At 42.1% G+C, this 22,792-nt stretch overlaps 1 protein-coding gene across 1 annotated transcript; it reads left to right on the top strand.

The window, feature by feature from the left end:
* The first annotated feature begins 5,275 nt into the window (after positions 1 to 5,275).
* Positions 5,276 to 21,841, top strand: CFAP97D2 (CFAP97 domain containing 2). Its single transcript, XM_045821791.1, has 5 exons — positions 5,276 to 5,365; positions 11,517 to 11,597; positions 12,559 to 12,677; positions 19,143 to 19,355; positions 21,637 to 21,841. The coding sequence occupies exons 1-5, from the start codon at positions 5,276 to 5,278 to the stop codon at positions 21,839 to 21,841; spliced, it is 708 nt and encodes a 235-aa protein (XP_045677747.1).
* The last annotated feature ends 951 nt before the right edge of the window (positions 21,842 to 22,792 follow it).

The following is a 22,792-nucleotide window of genomic DNA, read 5'->3' on the forward strand; positions in this document are numbered from 1 at the left end:
GATACTAACATTCACTGTTTATGTACACAGTTTTAAATCTCTTGTGGATTAATTCCCTAAAGCCATCCCAGTGTAGGATTAATAGAACTCAGTGAGTTTTTTCAGGACTAACATTCTTTTTTAAAGTATATTTTATTGAGTATGCTATTACAGTTGTTCCAGTTTTTTTCCCTTTGCCCCCGTCTGCCGGACACCCCCCTTCCTTCCAGCAGTCCCCCACTCCCTGTTAGTTAATGTCCATGGGTCATGAGTGTAAGTTCTTTGGCTTCTTCCTTTCCTGTACTACATTCTTTTTTTTTTAAAGATTTTATTTATTTATTTTTAGAGAGGGGAAGGGACGGAGAAAGAAAGGGAGAGAAACATTAATGTGTGGTACCTCTCACACGCCCCCTTCTGGGGACCTGGCGGGCAACCAAGGCATGTGCCCTGATTGGGAATCGAACCTGTGATCCTTTGGTTCTCAGGGCAGCACTCAGTCCACTGAGCCACACCAGCCAGGGCCCTATACTACATTCTTAAGGAGCAATTACCTAACTAAGGCTACAGTTAACATCGGCATTACTAATTACTGGCAACTAGAACTTCTTATGTTCCAACACCCAACAAATGTACCCAGTTTATACTAGTAGCACCTCCTGAAGGTCACAGGGACACCCCTGTCATGTTCTCAACCTGAAAATGGCATTGCTTCATTTCCAAATATATGGGAGTCTGAGTTATCATTTGCTGTTAATTCCTAGCTCAATCCCACAGCCAACATTATCTGTGTGATTGCAGTCTTTGAAACTTGAAAGACTTTTTTTACAGCTCAGCATATGGTCAAATTTTGTAAATGTTCCCTCCTATATTAAAAATTTTTGTGATTTCCTGTACCCTGTAGTTATTTCCAGTTCTGTCGCTTTTTGGTTTCATTCTCCTCAAAACACAGTAAGTGTAGTTGTCCTATAATCTGTGTCTTGTGATTTCAGTACTGTAGGAGTCTGAAGGACTCCTCGAGAAGTCTGTTCTCGAGGTTTGTGCTGGTTCTAGCCATGGTCACAGTTCATGCCACGCAAGCACTGGGGAAGTCTGAGGCTTCTCGAGACAGAGCCATCACTCTTCCCCGGCATCTTGGAACGCCGTCAGCCTGAAGCTACTGTAGCCATTTTCACTGTTTGAGTGTGTCTTGGCTGCCTAGGCCTTGCAAATACGGGCTGCAGGAACTTTCCCCCATTTTGCCCCTGCTCTGCAGTAACCTGGCAGTTGCTTTCCAGGGCGGCAATTATTTCTGATTCACTTCTTCCTGAGCGTGCAGCCTCTGTCTCCTATTAGTCTCCCCACCTGTCTTTCTCACCTGCCAAGCCTCCAACTCTCAGGACCATGAGCACCCCCAGGAGGAACCCCCTGTGTGCTGGCTCAGGGCTCTGATTCCCTTGACCGTAGCCTGGAAGTTCCTGACACCTCTGCCAACTCCTTAATGCGTTTAAGACAACGTGCAGGATTTTCCGCTGTTTTCAGTGGGAGGAAAGCAGCTTGGCCCATCCTACTGGAAGCAGGCATCCTGGTCTTTAACTAAGGTCCCTGAGTTAGTCACCCACACAACAGAGGGTACTGGAGACTCATTCATTTTTTTTCTGTGACACAACACTATGAGCACCTTTGCCCTCCAAGCGTTGAATGAATCTGAAGTCATCTGAGTTTGTTTTTAAACTACTCTGTCCGGTGGAATGAGAATGAAGTCGGGGCCCTCGCCAGCTTGCTCAGTGGGTTGGAGCATCGCCCCAACGCACCAGGGTTGCTGGGTTCAAGGTTGCCGGTCAGGACGCACGCAAGAACCAACCCAGGAGGCATGAATAGGTGGAACAGCGGGCCGATGTTTTATCTCTCTCTTCTTCTCTGTCTCTTTAAAAAATATCCATTAAAAAAATAAAAGAATGAAGTCTGTTGCTTTGTTTTGAGCTCACTGTTCTTATGCGAGAGCACGGGGACATACAAAGCAAAGCTTGAGCATAAAGGGATAGTCATGGGACACATGAAAAGAGTTATGAACATTAAGGATTTAATTAATACATGTTATATCACAAAGACTTTATACCACATATTTTATTATAAACAATACAACAATCAATTCTATGCAGTGGCCTTCACGTACTCAGGATATGTATCATTTGGTGACATTTCAAGGCATTTCTTTCTTCTTCTTTTTCTTCAAGACATTTCTAATAAACACAATATTCAAGTCAGTACTGGGCCAAAACACTGATTAAGGCTGCAGCCGAACATACAGTTATTATCTTAATAATAAAATCAAAACTAGGCTTTTGTGTTTATTTCCTGCAAGGTGTGAGTAGAAACCATGTGATATTAAATATTCAAACCAAGCTCAATATTTTAAAAAAGTAGTGTCTACTTAAAAACTCACAAAATGCAAAGTGGTGGCATGGAATAGATCTTGGAACAAGGAAAAGAACATTAGTGGAAACTTACATTGATACTTTCTATTCATTAAACTGCAGACTTTTCAATTTTCCACATTTATGAGTAATTCTTTGATGTGTATAAATCCTTATCACTGTTTTCAGATGATTTCCTCAGGATAGATTCCAAAAAGCTACTGGTTAACTGACTTTTCTGGTCGGATCTTTTTAAGACACGGTAAGAACTAAAATGTAGTCTGAGCCTGTGGGGCGGGTGTGTGGAAATCCAGGTCATGCAATTGATGGGAGGCATCTTTAATTTTTCCAGATCCTTTGTGTTGGGCTGTACCATCGAGTCTAATCAAATAGCAAATGTTAACTGAGTGGTTAGTCAGTCGAGAATAAACATAGAGCCCTAGCTGGTGTAGCTCAGTGGATTGAGCACGGGCCTGCAAACCAAAATGTTGCTGGTTTGATTCCTAGTCAGGACACATGCCTGGGTTGTGGGCCAGATCCCCTGGGGGGGCACCTGAGAAGCAACCACACATTGATGTTTCTCTCCCTCTGTTTCTTCCTCCCTTCCCTTCTCTCTATAAATATAAATAAATAAATAAATAAATAAATAAATAAAATCTTTAAAAAAAAGAATAAACATAGATGGCTAGGACTCTTCCTCAAGGTCACTCATTTGAAAAGGAGCATCAAAACCAATATGTGTATCAAAACATTATGAGTACTCACATCATCAAAAACCCCCTCCAGTTTCTACTTGGCCCTCAACCTACGGTCTGTCCACCGAATGTGAGCAAACTGGACAGAACACGGCCTCCCCGCCCCACATCCTCCCCCCGCAGCTGACTGGCAGCAACACTAAGCATTGTCAGAAGTTTCTCAGCATGGGTGGCAAACAGGCTTCAGGAAAAGGGGAAGGTAAGAATCAGGTAGAACCAGCCTTACAGTCTGAACAAAAACAATCTCAGATGGGGAATCATTCATTAACATTATCATCATGATTTCCATCATCATTAATAGTAGATACTTAGTGAACAACTACTAATATTGGGCTTGATCAAAGACAATAATTGGGTAAAGGAAATTATTTTAATAAAATTCCTCTGACTGTGACATATGGATTTTATAGGTTAAGAAATCCTAATGAAATCTATGTCTTAAAGTGTTGGCTTTATTTTTTAAGTAGTAATTCTTACATCTATTTTCTTTTTTTTTTTTAATTATTTTTGTAAGGTCACTTTATTTTTTTTTAAATATTTTATTTATTTATTTTTAGGGAGGGAAGGGAGGGAGTGGGAGAGAGAAAGAGAGATCAATGTGTGGTTGCTGGGGGTTATAGCCTGCAACCCAGGAATGTACCCTGGCTGGGAATCGAACCTGGGACACTTTGGTTCCTGGCCCGCGCTCAATCCACTGAGCTACGCCAGCCAGGGCTTACATCTATTTTCTACTGTACATGTATAGCTTTTTACTTTTTAAAAAAGATTTTACTTTTTATAGAGAGTGTAAGGGAGAAAGAGAAGGAGAGAGACATTGATGTGCTAGAAAAACATCAATTGGTTACTTCTCACACACCCCCAACGGGGGATCTGGCCCACAGCCCAGACACGTGCCCTGCCCAGGAATTGAACCAGCAACTTGACAGATCGTAGGCCAGCACTCGACTCACTGACCCACGCCAGCCAGGGCATAGTTTTCTAAAGTTATTACTTGTGGACAATTCTGAACTAAAAAATATAAAGGAGTTCTTTGAAAAACCCAGACAACTTTTTAACTGTCAGTACATCAACATTTTACCAGCCTGCAAGGTTTTTACCAAAACTTTGAAGATCATAAGAACCAGCAAAGTACGGTGTAACTCAGCTGCCTAAAGTGGGAAGAAGGACAATCATATTCTGATTTTATCCACATCTTACTTTTCCCCTAAGCTGATTCAATTTAGGTTGGTTAATTCTCTTTCAGACTGACAGGCTCTGAATCACGCCAATAGGCAAAACACTATTTCTCATAAAATGCCCCTTTTCTTTATTTACACACAGATGAACAATGAGTTCCCATTCACTAATTTGGCACTACAACAGTTTTCGTAATGGATACTGTAATGTCATGAAGACTAGAATTCTGAAATGAAAATAATATTGCTATTTTGTTGTTAACCAATTCTTCTAATCACGTCATCTCCAAAATGACATATATGACTTCAACAAAGATGCATGTATGACTCAACGGATAGGCCAACATGACTTTTACTTCATTCATCCCATGGAAAACTCAGCCCAACCAGATAAAAGCCACTGAGCAAGGAATGGCTTAAAGTGGCTAAAACTTTCCATAACTAATCCTCAAATCAATTGAAAAAAACTTAATGAAGATCTGCCACCTAAATGGCAAATAAAATAATTGGAAATTATTATATATTATTAAATGATAAGAAAGAAAGGAGATAAGCAAGGGAGGAAGGGAGGAAGGGAGGGAGGAAGGAGAAACCCTGAGGAAGAAGGGAAGGAGAAGACAAGGGGACAGGGGAAGGAGAAAGCAAGAAAAGAGGGAAGAACGGAAAGGAGAAAAAGTTAGTTGGAGGAGCAATTCTTTGACCTGGTCATGAATATGGGGGAGGTGAGGGGCAGTCATCAAAGTGGCATCACTAGGCGATGCGAGATCTCTTAAGAAAGTACTCATTGGAGTGGAAGAATATTCAATTCTTTGTTAAGCACACACAGGCGGTTCTCAGGCCCTCTCTCTTTTCTCCGCAGCTTGGATGCCATGACAACTGTCATGTGACCCAGCAAACACTGTCCTCTCCAGAGCTGCAGCTCAGCTTGAACCAGTTTCTGGCTGCAGGGAGCAGGTTGGTGGTGGTGTTTGAGATGCCCAGGGTACCCCGGCTGATGCTTCCGTGCAGAAGTGAGTGCCTGCAGAGCACATGGGAGAAAGCCTACCAGGATCACAGGAAAAAGGTAGGAAAGGCCAGAGCCAGGCCCTGAGAGCTCAGGGCGAGGCCCCCAAAGCAGCAACTATGAAATGCCAGGGCTTTCCCTGGAAACCAAAAGCTAGTTTTCTTTTCAGAGGTGGAATGGTTGAAATGACATTTCCTTAAAAAGTTGGTCATATATGTTGCCATACAATAAAATTCCATTAAATGGATTATGGTTTCATATGTCATGTTTTAGGACCATTTTTTTCACAATTAAGGCATATGTTTATAAAGTACTTAACTTTTCATAAATTACTCAAAAGTACCTTCAGACAAAAAGATATGAAGGGCCCTGGCTGGTTCAGCTCAGTGGATTGAGCACCAGCCTGCGAACAAAAGGGTCACTGGTTTGATTCCCAATCAGGGCACATGCCTGGGTTGCGGGCCAGGTCCCCAGTAGGGGTGCGTGAGAAGCAACTACACATTGATGTTTCTCTCCCTCTCTGTTTCCTTCCCTTCTCCTCTGTCTTAAAACAAATAAATCTTAAAAAAAAAAAAAAGATCCGAAGGACCATTCCCCCTATGAAAACAGCATACTCCAGTGGGGACAAAAAGCCAACTTTCATCTCCATTGGGAGAGTCATTATTATTTCCACTTTATTTGATGCCAATGTGGATGTCTTTTGAGAAGGTCGCCATGTGGTTTGAAAATGGCTTGCCATAGTCTTCGGCCTGTGAAACCTCAGGGGACCCATCCAACTGCTCGGTGCTCGGCTGGTCATGTCTCCCCAGCTGTGTTCCTCGAGACTGAAAAACACTCAAGGGGACGTTCTGGAAGAGGCTGCTGCTCTGTGGTTCTGAAGCGATCCCTCTGAAGCGATCCCCCTGCGCGGCGCACCCAGGAGAGCCCATCTTCTCCTTGAGGGTTCTGCCTGCCTGGGTTGAAGTGTGACACAATGGCCTCAGGGAAGCTCAGGTGGCACTTGCTGCAAGGCTGGCCCAGTGCCCACATGCACAAGTGGGCCCTGAACCCATTGACCCCTTGAGAGTCCCAGTGACACTCTTCACCCGGTTGTCACAGGGCTCACCCCACTTCCTTAGACCTCTGAGAAGTCTTGTCTGTGGCCTCTCTAAGAAGCACACCTCCGCATCGCTCTGTACTCCCTTCTTTTGCTGTCTCATGTCACTTCATGATTGATGTAACTGATTTATTATTTTATTTCATTTGTTGCCCCCAGTCTGTGAGACTGGTGGCTACTTCCTGTTACCATGATATTCTCAACACCTAGAATAGGTGCTCGTAGTAAACTGTCATTGCTAGGGGAAGACGGAAAAGGGTATGCATGATAGTAACACGTATAAGTCAATCAGCACCAGCTCTTTGAATCGTCCCTGGAGAGAGACAGGTGGTCTGTAAACACCCCAGTGTACGGAGGACTGAAAACATTCACCATGGAAAGTGGAGAGCTGAGTAAATGGAAGGAACCAGGGTACTGACGGAGGGCACAGGGCCCCAGGCATGGCTGGGGAGCCGAAGTGCACACAGCACTGAGGCAGCAGTTCTGCGACGTCCCAGAGACACCTGGTTGCTGGGTCTAACAGTGGAGCGCTGGCACGCCCCAGTCTGGCTTGTGGCCAGCAGCAGGACACGGGGCCAGGAAGCCAATGATCCTGGCACGAGGTGTTAAAGGGAGAGCCCCAGATCTTACCAGGAGCGGGATGAAGTAAAGACAGGAAGCCCGTGAGGGAGAGGCGCAGGGAGCCACATAAGGTCAAGGAGTCAGTCTTGGGCAGTCAACTATGAAACTGAAAAGACAGGGACCCTGGGTGAGGGATGGGACAACTGAAGCGCAGCTCCCAAAGGCCCGGTTCCGTGTGAGCACGATGCCTGGCGCCCTGGCACAGCTGTCTCCCTGGGGCAGAACTCATTCAGGGGAAGACAAGACCGTGGTCCAGATGCTAAAGGCCCCGGAGAACGAGGAGAAGCGTGGACCTGCAGCAGAAAGAAGGGCGAGGAGGGGCGAGGAGGGGCGAGAGCTGCGGGTGTGGGAGCCACCTGCTCTGCCTGGAAGCATCAGTAAAGAGCCAGTGAGACTCCCTTACCACTCCAAACCTCACCGCTTGGCATTAAAACTTTGCCTAGAACGAATTTCTTCCATATTAAGAGTAGGGGGAATTCTGCTTTTAAGAGTAAGTTTGTTTCGAGGACTTCCGGCAACATGGAGGCATAGGTGGACGCACCATACCTCCACACACAACCAAGATTAGAACAACAATTTAGAGCTAGAATAACACCCAGAACTGATAGAGAATTTATCTGAATGGAAGTCGGACAGCCAAGAAATTGAAGTAGACCCGTTCATCCAGACCGGTAGGAGGGGCTGAGAGGAGGAGCGGGCGCAGGTTGCAGCGCGTGGAGATCGGGGAGAACTGGGCACATAAGGCAACCAGGAGCGCGTAAGCCTTCCAGGACACAGCGGTGGACCCTGAGTATGCAAGTGGCGGCTGGCAGACCCAGTAAGGCGGCATTGTGGAGGGCAGAGCACGCAACCCAGGATCCCAGAGAAGAGACTGAGGTCCCAGGAGAACGGAGCTACCGCCATTGTTCCCTCCCGCCCCTGCCCCTGCCCCCACATACAATGTCACAATCTAGTGACTGGGGTGCCCAGCCTAGGTGAACACCTAAGGCTCTGCCCCTCACCGTAACAAGAGCGACCAGACCGAAAAAAAAAAAAAAAGGAGAGAGAGAGACATGTCTCCAACAAAAGAACAGATCAGTCCCCCAGGACTCATCCTTTTGAGCAACCAAGAAATAGCCAATCTATCAGATGCACAGTTCAAAACACTGGTGATCAGGAAGCTCACAGAATTGGTTGATTTTAGGCGCAAATTACATGAAAAAATGCAGGTTACCATAAAAGAGATGAAGGAATATGCACGGAGAACCAATAGTGATGGGAAGGAAACTGGGACTCAAAACAATAGAGTGGACCAGAAGGAAGAAAAAAACAACCAAGCAGGAAAGAATGAAGAAATAAGAATTCAAAAAAACGAGGACAAGCTTAGGAATCTCCAGGACATCTTTAAACGTTCCAACATCCGAATTATAGGGGTACCAGAAAGGGAAGAGGAAAAGCAACAGATTGAGCACATATTTGAACAAATAATAAAGGAGAACTTCCCCACTCTGGCAAAGGAAATAGACTTCCAGGAAATCCAGGAAGCTCAGAGAGCCCCAAAGAAGTTGGACCCAAGAAGAAACACACCAAGGCACATCATAATTACATTAGCCAAGGTAAAAATGAAGGAGAGAATCCTAGAAGCAGCAAGAGATAAGGGGACAGTCACCTACAAAGGAGTTCCCATAAGACTGTCAGCTGATTTCTCAAAAGAGACCTTACAGGCAAGAAGGGGCTGAAAAGAAATATTCCAAGTCATGAAAGACAAGGACCTATATCCCAGATTACTCTATCCAGCAAAGCTCTCATTTAGAATGGAAGGGCAGATCAAGTGCTTCTCAGATAAGGTCAAGTTAAAGGAGTTCATCATCACCAAGCCCTTATTTTATGAAATGTTAAAGGGACTTATCTAAGAAAAGAAGATAAAGAAAAAACATGTATAGCAAAAGGACAGCAAACTCACAATTATTAACAACCACACCTAAAGCAAAACCAAAAGAAACTAAGCAAACAACTAGAACAGGAATAGAACCACAGAAATGGAGATCACATGGAGGGTTAGCAACAGGGGAGTGGGAGGAAGAGAGAGGGGGAAAAGGTACAGAGAATAAGTAGCATAGAATGTAGGTTGATAATAGATAGGGGGAGGGCAAGAATAGTATGGGAAATGTAGAAGCTAAAGAAATTATAAGTATGATACATGGACATGACTAATGGGGGGGATATGGGTGGGAGGGTGTACAGGGTGGAGGGGAGTGAAGGGGGGAAATGGGACAACTGTAATAGCATAATCAATAAAATATATTTTTAAAAAAGAGTAAGTTTGTTTCTTACTGCTTGGCTGAGAACCCTGGGAATATAAGAAACTTTGATGCAGTAGAGGGGGAAAAACTGACCGGAAGGAGATCGATGTGCCCAGAGTCATCTCTGGAATCCAACATGTCACCCTCACCCTAGAATCTCAACAGAGCCTTCTACCTTATACTGAACACACACTTATGCTGACGTAAAATCAAAATGACCTCAATGAAATACAAATTGCTGTTGCTATTTCTCTAATACAATGAAACATAAGTATCTCATCCCTAAACCAGTATCTTAATTGACAGAGAAACACTAAAATGATTCCTTATAAAGTAAAAAATAAGACAAGGATAACTACTATCTCTTATGTGCTTTCAAACAGCGTCAGAGGCATTGGCCGATGCAAGAAGACAACACAAATCCATTGGGCAAGAAAATAGATGTCATTTTCCTCTTTGTGCATGAAATGATTAAATAACTGATGAACCCAAAAGAATTAAAGAAAAAAGAAATGAATATAAATTGGGCAAAATAATTACAACTTATATCAGAGATATAGGGTTAATATCCTTATGTAGAAAGAATGTCTAAAAAAAAAGAAAAATGCAAACACAATCCCATATGAAAATGGGCAAGTGATATGAAGAAAAGTTCACAGAAAAATAATTGCAAATAGCTCTTAACCTATAAAAAGATTATCAACTTCATGTATGACAGAGAAATGCGAATTAACCTTGCACTCTAATACCATTTCCCAACTCTCAGATTGGCACCGCTCCCCAAACATGTGGACAGTGCTCTGGTGGGCAAAAGGGCGCAGCCCTGTGTGTGTGCGGGGGAGGGGTAGTTTAGCAATGTTTAATGAAATGATACATGGGTTTTTCCTTTACCCAGAAGTCCCATTTCTAAGTATCCATTCCAGAGGTACACTGGCAAAGAAACAAAAAAAATTGCAAAAGATTCTAATTGCAGTGTTGTTTGTAATAGCAAAATTGGAACTAACCAAAATGACCATCAAAAGTGAGCTGGGTGAATAATTAGGATGCTTTCACACAGTGAGGTACTATGCAGCTATAAAAATGAATGAGAAACATCTATGTGTATTACTATAAAGTTATCTCAAGAATGTATTTTGAAATGAAAAAAACAGTGGGGTGAAAATGTGTACAATGTGATGCTTATTTAAAAAGTGGTGAAATGTATATATTTATATGTACACACAGAGATATTTATACATATACACATATTATATAGCTTTATATTTTCAGAAAAGAGAATTAGAAGGTTTGTCAGTAGGGAATAGGGCAAAGATGATAGGTATGGGGCTTAGGCCACTTTGAAAAATGAGTTGTTTCACAGATTTGACTTTGGAGCCATGTAAATATTTCTGCATATTATAAAACAAAATAAAACTTTAAAAGCATTCCAAAGTGAGTGTGTTATTCAGACCTTCTCACCATCTAGCGCTTTCCCTAACTCCCAGCTCTCCCCACATGTGCTCTGTTCCAAGACCACACACTCCATGGGTTTGATCCCAGGAGTGCATGATTTTAGACAGATGCAGCGGGAGGGGCTTCCCAATGCTGTTGCTTTCAGATTATCAACTAATGGTCCCACTAGTTAGTGATGTACATAGGTAAGTATCTCTATAGAATTTGGGGGGTTCCTTTTTATTGCAAATGGTAAACAGTCCTCATGCACTTAGTCCATCATATTTTAAAATATAAATTTCTCTCATTTATACATTTTTCTGATAGGAGACTCTGTGGGGATCATTTTGCACTAATCAGTGTTTAAAGTGCTCATCCTGAAAATACTACTGGAGGCTCAGAGATTAGAGTGAGGTGGATACAGGGACATAATTCACTGTCTTAAAGGCCTTTGGCAACAGAGTGCAGAACAGAAATGTCAGCTGGTGGTGACGGTTAATGAATCCTCACTCTGTACCCATTTAATTCGCCATTTAAAAATGACATTGCAGGCTCATTTTTGAGGGCTGCCTGGTTCCTCCAGGGGATAGTCGGATTCTGAATCAAGTCCTGAGCCTCATTCAGAACTTTTCAGCCACAGGCTGACTTGAAGCTTTGGTGCCATGAAAAATGACCTATACTTGTCCCCAGTGCCAGCAAACCCAGAAGCTGCACAATCTAAGCTCACATTAATTATCTGTTACAGCGTGCCTGAGGTCACACCACTCTCTTTGTGCCATAGGTCCAGGATGCCCAGCCACTCGTGGATACCCATGCCCCATGGTCTCTCAGCCACTTTCACTTGAACCTCAAGAAGCTCAAGGTGTCCTTCAGTTTTACCTCTCAGCTACCATCATAGCTAACTAGAAAATGTCAGCTTAAAAACCCAGGAAAATGGAACTGACAGGTTCAGTGAACAATAAACAAGTTACTATCAAAGTAAAATGCCATCTAGGCAACCAATTACCCTTGTCACTACTCCAAATGGAAATGCGTGGTGATTGCTCCAGAAATCTTTCTCTAGTCTTCCTATAGATCCATTAGGTCTTCTGGAAAAGAGGGAGTGGGAGGAGAGGAAATTCGCAGTGGTAATTTACTTAGTGCAGTTCTATAGTAATTGATTGGTTAGCATCATTTATTTATACCAGGCCATTTCATGGCCACCTCAGAATATTTCTTTCTTGAAGCTTAAACCATCTAGTGTAAGTAAGAATCACATGTTATGCTGGCAGGATTGCCTCCAGAGGCAAAGTGCTGTGTGCTTTTTATGTGCTTGTTAAGTAACAATGGCCTAAATGGGAAGAACAAAAACTAAGTAACCAGTGTCGAGCCAATCAGAAGATCAATCAATTTAAAAACCCACAGCAAGAAAATCGTTGTTTCCTCTGGGTATAAATCTTTTTTTCTTCTGAACAATGTAAAATATCTTTCTTAAAATCTAAAGCAATTTTCTCGTTAGCGTCACTGTCATGGGTCAGAGTGTTAGAGGGTGACCTAATTTCACAAAGAGTCATATCATCCTTGCTGCTACTTTCACTCCGAGCTTGAGAGATGTGGCTCCCTCCTAATGTCTTCCAGTTCATGGACGAAGGGGCCTGTGCACGGCGCACTTACTGCTGAAGCTCGCTACAGCAGCATTTGCGGATGTTGGGGGAGGCAAAGTGGAACTCACAGGGTGCTCGAGTCAAAGTGTGGGGCTGAAAGGTTCCTTTGAGTCAATCAGTGCATAGTGGAGCACAGATTCAGTGGGCGCTTCTAAAGGCTCCTTGTGTGTCTGCCCACAGCTGGAGGAGGAGCGGCTCTCTGTCATAGACAGGGACAACCGCCTGCTGCTGCAGAAGCTGTCCTGCATCATGAGGACCAGGGGACAAACTGACAGCAGAAACAACTACGCATGCAGGAGGTAACTGGGGCCCCAGCACCAAACCCAGGGACCCAGCAGGGACCCAGAGCACTTGGCTCCAGGGCCTGAGCAGGAGCGTCACCCATGAGCTAGAGTGAGGCATTTCCTCCTCCCTCAGGAGAGTCATATGCTGGAGAATTGCGTTTTTCTCTATGGTCCATGAATCAAAGTCTTACCTGAAATTCGGCTTCACGCTGGAGGGTCTGGGACAGGTGGAGTCAGCCTGGGTGTCAGGAACATCCTATGCTTCCTGTTTGTACTCATACTTCAGTCACTGTCATTAAAACCTGGAGCTATGGGTCGACCTCTGTTTTCCTAGGACAGTTTATGTTGAATCTAGCATCCTTTTCTGCTTTAAGGACGGATATTTAACCTGAGTATAGGCTCTTTTTTCAGTGTTACTTATCTTAAAGCTACAACGAAGGGGCCTAGGATAACAGTTAACCGAAGGTGTCACTCAGAGAGAAGCTTACCATCCAGCTCCAAAGCTCGGAGATTCCTACCCAGGGGAACAAGCAGATCGTAAAACAGACAGCTGTTGACCTCTCCGCAAAAGGAACTGACTTCATCTGCAACAGAGTGTGGGGAAGTCCAAGCCCTACTGGACATGAAATAAAAGTCATCCAAATTGGGAAGAAAGAAGTAAAGATGTCTTTGTACATAGATGATATGATCTTGCATAAAAAAATCTTAAAGAAACCTCTAAACAAGTTATTAGGACTAATACACAAGTTCAACAACGCAGCAAGATACAAGGTCAATATATACAAGTTAATTAATTGTATTTTTAGATATTTGCAATGAACAATCTGAAAATGAAATTATTAAAAGTAATTCTATTCACAAAAGTATCAAAGTGCCCTTCAGTAGATGGGTAGATTTAAAAAACTGTGGTACATTTACACAATGGAATACTATACAGCAGAAAGAAAGAAGGAGCTTCTACCCTTTGCAACAGCATGGGTGGAACTGGAGACTATTATGCTAAGTGAAATAAGCCAGGCAGTGAAAGACAGATACCATATGATCTCACTTATAAGAGAAATCTAATAAACAAAATAAACTAACCAGCAAAACAGAACTAGAGATATGGGAACACGGAGCAGACTGGCAGCTGCCAAAGGGGAGGTGAGATGGGAATGGTGGAAGGAAGGGGAAGGGACTAGTCAAAGAGCATGTGTGAATGACCCATGGACATGGACAGTGGTGTGGGACTGGGGCATGGGGCTGGGCAAAGGAGGGCAAAGGGAGAAAAACTGAGCAACTATAATAGGATAAATAAGAATAATTAAAGAAAGGAAAAAAGTATAAAAAAGAATAAAATACTTGTGAATAAATTTAACAAAGGAAATGTAAAACATTCTGAAAACTACAAAACATGGTTGAAATGAATCAAAGAAGATCTAAATAAATGGGAAAAAATCCCGTGTTCATGGTTTGGAAGACATGATGTTAAGATAGCAATATTCCCCAAACTGGCCTACACGTTCAATGGAATACCTATCAGAATCCCAGCTTACTTCTTTGCAGAAATTGACAAGCTGGTTCTAATCATATGGAATTGAAAGGGATGCCAAATAATCAAAACAATCCTGAAAATTCAGAAGAATAAAGTAGGATGACTCATATGTCCTGATTTCAAAATTTACTACAAGGCAGCAGTAATCAAAATAATGTGGTACTTGCATAAGGGCAGATATTTAGGTCAACGGGAATAGAATTGAGAGCCCAGAAATAAGCCCATATGTCTATAGTCAATTTATTTTCAACAAAGGTGCCATGACCACTCACTGGGGTAAAGAATAGCATTCTCGACAAACGGAGCTGAGACAGCTCTATATTCATTTGTAAGAGAGTAAAGTTGGACTCTTACCTCATATCATATACATGAACTAACTCAAAATGGATCAAAGACCTACATGTAAAAGGTGAAACTGTAAAACTCATAAAAGAAAACATAGAGGTGAATCTTCTTGACCTCATATTTTCAGTGATATTAGACATGACACCAAAAGCATGAACAACAAAAGAGAATATATACAAAGTTAATCAAAATTTAAAACTTTTGTGCTTCAAAGAACACTATCGAGAAAGCGAAAACACAACCCACAAAATGGAAGAAAATATTTGCAAATCATGTATCTGATACAGGAATTGTATCTAGAATATATGAAGAACACTTACAGGCTAATGATAGAAAGATAAATAATCCAGTTTTAAAAATTGGTAAAGGACCCTGGCTGCTGTGGTTCAGTGGATTGTGCTCTGGCCTGCAAACTGAAAGGTCACCAGTTTGATTCCCAGTCAGGGCACATACTTGGGTTGTGGGCAAGTTCCCTGGCTGGGGGTGGTGCAAGAGGAAACGGATTGATATTTCTCTCACACCATGATGTTTCTCTCCCTTTCTCTCTCCCTCCCTTCCCCTCTCTCTAAAAATAAATAAATAAAATCTTTCAAAAAATGGGTAAAGGATCTGAATAGATATTTCCTCAAGGAAGATATACAAAAGACCAATGTGCACATTCAAAAATGCCCAATATTATTAGTCATCAGGGAATTGCAAGTCAAAAACCACAATGTGATACCACTGTACACCCATTAGGTTGGCTAGAATCAAAAAGGCAGATAATAGCAAGTGTTGGTTAAGATGTGGAGAAAGTAGAACCCTCATCTACTGCTGATGGGAATGTAAAATGGTACAGTCACTTTGGAAAGCAGTCTACAAGTTCTTCAAATGATTAAACATAAAATTGCCATATGACTCAGCAATTCTACTCCTAATTACATACACAAGAGAAATGAAACCATGTCCACAAGTACATGAATGTTGACAGTATGGAGGGCTACTGAGTTGGTAATTAAAGGGTACAGGGTTTCTTTTTGAAGGTGATGGAAATGTTCTCATTGTGCCAATGGTTGAACCTATCCAAGACACTTGTATGAGATCAGGAAGGAGTTTTCATCTTAAAAGGATGAGTAAGGCTCACTGCTGGGAAGATTGCAGAGCAGGAAGCACCAGCAATATCTGTTTTTCCACCTACACTACAGTTAACCAGCAGAATCAGTATGAAGTAACTATTTTGGAACTTTGGGGCCTTTTGAAAGCCTGTATGGTAAATTGTGGTTAATTTTAGTTAATTTCAGTCAATTTCAGCTCTTAGCAAAGTAGCAAATATCTATCCCCCACCTGGGCCTGGACAAACAGCTGAGTACAGATCCTAGAGCAACTTGTGGGAGCCAAAGCAGAAAACAAGTACCAACTTCCAAATATCAGGTCAGTTCTCTGATCACCTATTGCTGCTTCTACTCATCTACCTGCAGATGAAGAGGTGGCATCCATTCTTGTTGCACCCACCCCATTGTTGCAAGACCATCACAACTCCAGCTGAAGTGGCATCCAGGGAATTTAAAGGCATCCTTTCTCTACCCTACCTTCATTTTTCTTTCTCCGCTTTTGAGAGTCAGACATTAAAGTCTAGGACATTCAAACACAGGTGCATATACATGGAAAATTAGAAAGTAACTGTGCATGACCAAGGAAAGACTCACAAAAGAAATAAGAAGACATCAAATTTATCTCTCAGGTTGATCTTTGGCACAGAGACAGCTTACAGCAATTAAAAAAAAAGAACAGCAAACTCTGAGAAGAGGGAGAATCTGAATTCCAGAGTTATCACATTATTAGATCCAAATGTCCATTTTCAACCCCAAATCACAAAGCATGCAAAGAAATAGGGAAAGAAAGCTCACTCAAAGGAGCAACAACAACAACAAATATATCAACAAAACTGTCCCTAAAAATGGCCTGTCAGAAATACTAGACTAAGACTTTCAAACGACTCTCTTAAAGATGCTCAAAAACCTAAAGAAGATGTGGAGAAAGTGAAGAAAATGATGTGTGAACAAAATGTAAGTATCAATAAAGGTATAGAAATCCTAAAAAAAATTGAAAAAGAAATTACAGACCTGAAAGGTATAATAACAGAAATGAAAAAAAATTCACTAGAGGTATTCAAAGACAGATTTGGGCAGGCAGAAAAGAGAAACAGCATACCTGAAGATAAATCAATGTATATTATCAAATCTGAGGAACAGAATTTAAAAGATTGAAAAAAAAAAAAGCGGAGACCAAGGAACCTATGGGACACCATGGAGGGGACCAGCATGCACATCGTGGGAGTCCTGGAAGGAGAAGAGAGAAAAAGAGGGGCACAGAGAATAGTTGAAGAAATAATGGCTAAAAACACCCTAAGCTTGACCTAAGAAGCAAAATGAACTTCAAAAAACATAAACTCAAAGATACTCATGCCAAGACACATTATAATCATACTTTGGGAAGAAAAAGAGAACATTTTGAAAGCAGCAAGAAAGAAACAAAATCCTACATGTATGAATCATCAGATAATCAACAGATTACTCATCAGAAACTTTGGAGGCTAGAGGCAATGGTCAACACACTTAGAGTGCTGAAAGAAAAAACCTGTCAGCCAAGAATCCTATGTCTGGCAAATCTGTCCTTCAAAATTACAGAAATTAAGATACATCCATGTAAACAAAAGTTGAGAGGGCTTGCAACCGCTAGACCTGCAGGGTGAAATGAAAGGACAGCACACAGTACTTGAAGCCATGTGTAGAAATAAAGATCTCAGTAAAGGTGACTACGTGGGCAAATATCAAAGCTTGTACCATTGGAACTTTGGTTTGTAACTTCAAATCTTGTTTTCTACACAATTTAAGAGAGTAACTCATTTAAAAGAATTATCATTCTATGTTTTGGGGCACATGGTGTGTAAAGATGTAATTCAGTGACATTGATAACAAAGAAAGTGAAGACAGAGCTGTAAAGGAACAGTTTTGTGTATCATTGAAGCTAACCTGGTATATTTCAATTCAGAGTGTTGTAACTCCTGAAATCCCCATGGTAAGCACAAATCATATGGCTATAGAATATACACAAAAGGAAATAAGAAAGGAACTTAAATGACTCACTACAAACAAAATCAATTAAACACAAAAGAAGACAGTAATACAGGAAATGAGGAACAAAAACTATAGGGCATATGGAAAATGAGTAGAAAAATGTCAGAAGTTTCTCCTTATCAGCCAATACTGGCGCCCCTTCTCTACCCCTGCCTTCACTTCAACACACTCCGACGCGGTAGATTTCTTCACACGTCTGCATCTTCAGCCCTGTTGTCGCCTGGAACATCAGCCAAACAGGTGATTTCATAGTGAGCCAAACACACATTAGACCTTGTGCTCGAGATCTGGCTCCTCCACTGATTCATTCTGTGACTTTGGTCAAGTTTTAACTTCTTTAAGGCTAATAATAAGCCCTAAGGATTATGTGAGATAATCCTATTTCTTAGATTCTAAGATATACCCCCTTCTAACACACACACGCACACACATTTTAATGGCTCTGAAGTGGGAAGGCACCCTACAGTGCATGGTGTGGTGTGGTTTGCTGACAGCAATTTTTCTCTCTTGGTAGTATATGAAACAATGGATGGCAATCAACAAAGCAGAGCATGGATAAAGTATTTAGAACAGTGCTCAATAAATATTCTGATGGTGGATGATGCTCCACTGTTATTCCCTATTTCAACAACTCTTCCAGTATTCACCCAATCACTTGATCCTAAAATCTGTGCCTCATTTTTCTCTCCTGGTTCCTTTGAGCTCCTGCAGCTGATGGAGAGACAGCCGCTCTCGGATCTCCATCCCTCAGTTCCCTTCCCCACATGGATGCAGCCCCCTGCCTAGGTTTTTGTCAGCTCTCACCTGGACCACTGCAGAGGACTCCTAATCAATGCCCCATCCAGTCTCATTCCCTCCAATGCATTCTCCACCTTTCCTCCACAGTGACCTAAAACACATGTTTAATGTGGTTTAAAGCCATTCGATGACTCCTTATTACCTTCAAGATGAGTCAGAAGTCCTTGAGCTGCACCCAGGCCTCTGTCAACCTCCCACTACACTTTTCCCAGATGTGCCATGAAAGACACCCCAGGGGTGTCTTTCGTCCCCTTGCTTGTCTGGTGACATCCACTCTTCTTTCAAGCCTCTGTCCCAGCATTACTTCTCCTGATTGACACATCTTCTCACTGCCCTCAGGAAGCCCTGAGTATTCCCAATTCTGTGCCCCCACTTGCATCTACAACACTGCATTACATTTTCTCCTGCACATATCATCTCCTCTAATTGGGTCATAAGGTTCCTGAGTTCATGGCTGTGATCATCTCAGAAGCCCAGCATCTCCCAATCCAGGTACCTGGAGAAGGGAAGGCTACTAAGGGTTTGTGAAACAAGTGAACCAGAGCAAACACTCCCCTCCCGGAGCTCTTCCTGCCTCCTAGGCACTCAGGTGCTTTCTCTTGAATGCAGAATGAGAACTCTGTCATTGGCTTTAACTCTCTCAGTACTTCAAGAAAATATCTAAAGTGTTTCTGTTTTGTTCTTTAGCCTAAACAGGGGGGAAGGAGAACAGGAACTTCTCGGAGTTCAAAGGAAAAGCAATGTGCCACAAAGAGAAAACAAGATAATTCTGGGAAGGATCACAAACTCAGAGCCATTTTATCAAGCTCAACGGTGGCAGGAAGGCTGGGCAAGGACTGAGAAGTGCCAGCGTGCCCTTGCACAGTATCCTTGGAGTTGGCAGACAAGCCAGGGGAAAAGGTACCTATAGTTTTTTTTCATTTTAAATCCATAGCTGTCTCAAATTTCCATTTACTTTCTCAGATTTATCAAACATATGGGCTCACTGATTCTTAGCTATTTTAGGGAATTCTATCATCAACAAGAGTATGCCAAATGGCCATATCCTAATAATAGAAGACACAGAACCATGACTCAACTGATGAATTTGTCCACACACACACGTGAATTATGAGGAGATAAGAATGAGCTCAGTTGATAGGTTACAGGTTGTGAGAAAAAGATTTGGTGAAAAATAATAACTTAGCAGGATATTATGCATAAAACCTCATTAGGAAATCATGTGACAGTTCTGAACTAGTTGCTGCACACTGTGTCCAGAAAAACAACGAAAATCAGTAATTTGAAAGAGTTTGCCAGATAATTTAAACTCGAAACTCTCCCTCTTCATCTTATCCTTTTGGCTAGCACAACCATAATTCTGAACAAAGAAAAATTAAATTTTGTTGTTAATAATCCTGTTCATGAATGTCCCAAAAAATCCAATGAAAGAGTTGTAAAATCTTTGCTCACTACCCTTACCTGAATATATAGTCATTATGTGGTGGAACATTTTGACACATTGTTTACCCTTAAAATCTAGTCCATCATAAAGAAAAATGCATGGTATTGCTGTGGACCCCAGCTCGTGGCCTCCACATCATTATGGATGAAATAAGACATTCACAAGGGCTACCGAGTCTGGTGGAGGAAAAGGGACAGCATGGCTTTTCTCTCAAGGGGAGCAAAAGCTTTGGCCCTTGCTGTGACCAGCCTTTATTGGGTTTCTCGGCACATTACATGATGGTCCTCATTTACTATACACAGGCTGGCTTTAGGTGGTTACCTTATACAGAAAACAAAAAAGCCAATGCTGCTAATCACATCACAGAAGAGAGATATTTGCAAATGAAAAGGCAAAAGTGGTTGAACTGGTTACACTCATCCTTGGAAGGTTTAGCATGGATTTTAGGAAGTTACTTTGCAGTAAATGTCCTCAATTCAGGGCGAGGGAGTTTTTTAGCAAGACCAAGACTCAAAGCAGCCTAGGTACATTGCAGGCCTGATTCCCCACGGGAGAACCTATCCATGGGCATGGATCCTGTGCATCTCTGAGTGGGAGCTGGGTCCATGTCATGCAGAATGGTCTACTACATGATATCAAAGTTTAAATAAGCACTCCTGGCCCCAAGACCCCACCCCCTGAGCACACTCCAGGCCCCAGAGGCTTGCATCCCATACTCCTCCCAAAGGGTCCTGCTCCCTTTGGTCCTTGCTGACCCCACAGGCACCGGAGTTGACATTGGCTCCACCAGCACTGTCCCCCTTGCCTTGAGGAACATTGAACAGCCCCAGCCTTCCTGTCTGATTGACTTGGGCATTTCTGGCAAAACCTTGAGGCATGGAGAAAAGAAGTATCTTTTGCAAAGGTGCTTAACTAATACACAATTAGTAATTACTAAGGCATTCAGAAAATGAAGTTTGTTTTGCAATTTACATGGAAAACTTGGACATTTTGTTTCAAATCTTTATTTTTGATTATAAAACTAATACATCCTCATTGCAAAAAAATAAAATATCAAGCAGTACAGAGTGTCTAAGTAAAGGGTAGGGCTTCTCTTGACCTGAACTTCCTGTAAATAACCACTGTTAACAACTTGTTTATGAACATTGACTTTATTGTTGTTTATTTGTTTAAACAAAAACAAGACCATAATCTATATATTTTCTGTAAATTGCTCATTACATTCAATAACACAGCAATTTTCAAACTTTTTCATCCCATAGCTCTCATAAACTAATTACCAAAATTCTGCAGCACACCAAAAAAATATATTTTTTGCCGATCTGACAAAAACAAACAGGTATAATTTTGGTTCATTCACACCAAACAGACATCGTGTTGGCTGTTGTAATTTTTTACTTGCCAACCTAAGGGAAAAGAGGTGAGTGGCCCTGACTAAGTAACCAGGTACTGCACCGTTTAAGAATTCTTGCCGTGCACCAGTGTGCTTCTTGCCGCACGCCAGCCTGCTGCGGCACACCCATGGACAATCACTGCAATAACACAGCCTAGAAATAGTTTCACGTCAGTACAAGAAGATCCTCTCCACTCTTTCTGAGAAGTTAGATTTTTGTACAGATGTGCCCTGATTTATTTCATCATTCCCCTGACTATGGAACTTTAGGTTATTTCCAGTTTTTCACTATTTCAATGAAACTATGACAATCATCCTAACTCATGTGTATCTTTATGTTACAGGAGAAGCTCCCAGAAACTCAGTTCTTCTCACCGACACAGTAAAGAATTACAGATCAGCAAGTCTATCAGCATGCAAGCAGGGTTTGCAGGTGATATGTACTCATGGAAGAGAATGAGCCTTGCTGAGGTGGGGGAGAAAGGCAAGAGCAAGGGTGGCAAGGGCAGCTGTGGCAAGAGCAAGAGAAAGCAAGGTCCTTTGTTCTGAGTACTTAGGTAGTCGGCAGGATGGGGGGGGTTGGGGGGGTTGGGGGGCAGAAATTACACATTGATTGACAGGTAAAGGTGGTGCCAGCTTCGCAGAGAGGCATGAATACCCAAAAGTTGTTAATGGGCTTCTTCCTTTGGGCACTGTGGGCCCTTTCTGGCCTTTCTAGCCTTGGGATGAAAGCACAGTTTCAAATGTTTTCTCTCCCAGCTAGTGGAGACAATACAGAGAATTTCAAGGACTGCCGTCCTCCCATGTTAGCATGGGGTTTTTCTGTGATGTTGGAACACCTGGCAAAATCCTGGGACCAGACTCAGGACAGCTGAGTCAGTGGGTGAGATGTGTCTCCCTCCTCCCTGCCTGGGTTTGCTGTCTATCTACCTAACAATATAATATTTCTGTAATTTATATTCTAAGAAGTAAAACTGTTAAATTAAAAGGTAAGCCCATTTAATTTTCTAATGCTGCAAAACTGCTCTCCCAAAAGGTCTAGCAATCTGCCCCTCCACGTGCGGGGGCAACAAATTGTCTGCATCCTCACACTGTTGCCAACCCCAGGTGTTACACACATTTTAGGGTCTCGTCCCATCTGATTTCCTCTTCTGTGGATTGATCGTCTGTTCACACCCTTGGATCACTCTCCTGCTGGATGTGTCTTAGCTATCAGTATGTAGTAACTGTTTGCCACTAATGGCTTTTTCTATTACCAATGTCAAAAATGTTTTCCCCACATTTTTACTTATGATTTCACCTATATTAAGTAGTCAAATCTGTCACTATTTTTCTTTATGGCATCTGTTTTTTGTGCCATATACAGAAAGGGCTCTTTCAAACTAAGAGTGGAAAACACCCTCCTAATGCTTTTACAGTTTTCTTAGATTAACTGTAAATCTTTAATTAATACAGAATTAAATAAATAGAATTTTTATACATCATGTCAGAGATCAAAGT

This window comes from Phyllostomus hastatus, unplaced genomic scaffold (genome assembly GCF_019186645.2).
Source record: "Phyllostomus hastatus isolate PE091 unplaced genomic scaffold, TTU_PhHast_1.1 phas_scaffold_46, whole genome shotgun sequence".
In the NCBI taxonomy this organism is placed as follows: domain Eukaryota; kingdom Metazoa; phylum Chordata; class Mammalia; order Chiroptera; family Phyllostomidae; genus Phyllostomus; species Phyllostomus hastatus.

Coding starts and splice junctions, on each gene's coding strand:
- CFAP97D2 (XM_045821791.1), top strand. CDS start 5,276: ATGCCCAGGGTACCCCGGCTGATGCTTCCGTGCAGAAGTGAGTGCCTG. Junction 5,366..11,516: donor ACCAGGATCACAGGAAAAAG/GTAGGAAAGGCC, acceptor TTTGTGCCATAG/GTCCAGGATGCCCAGCCACT. Junction 12,678..19,142: donor AACAACTACGCATGCAGGAG/GTAACTGGGGCC, acceptor TTTGTTCTTTAG/CCTAAACAGGGGGGAAGGAG.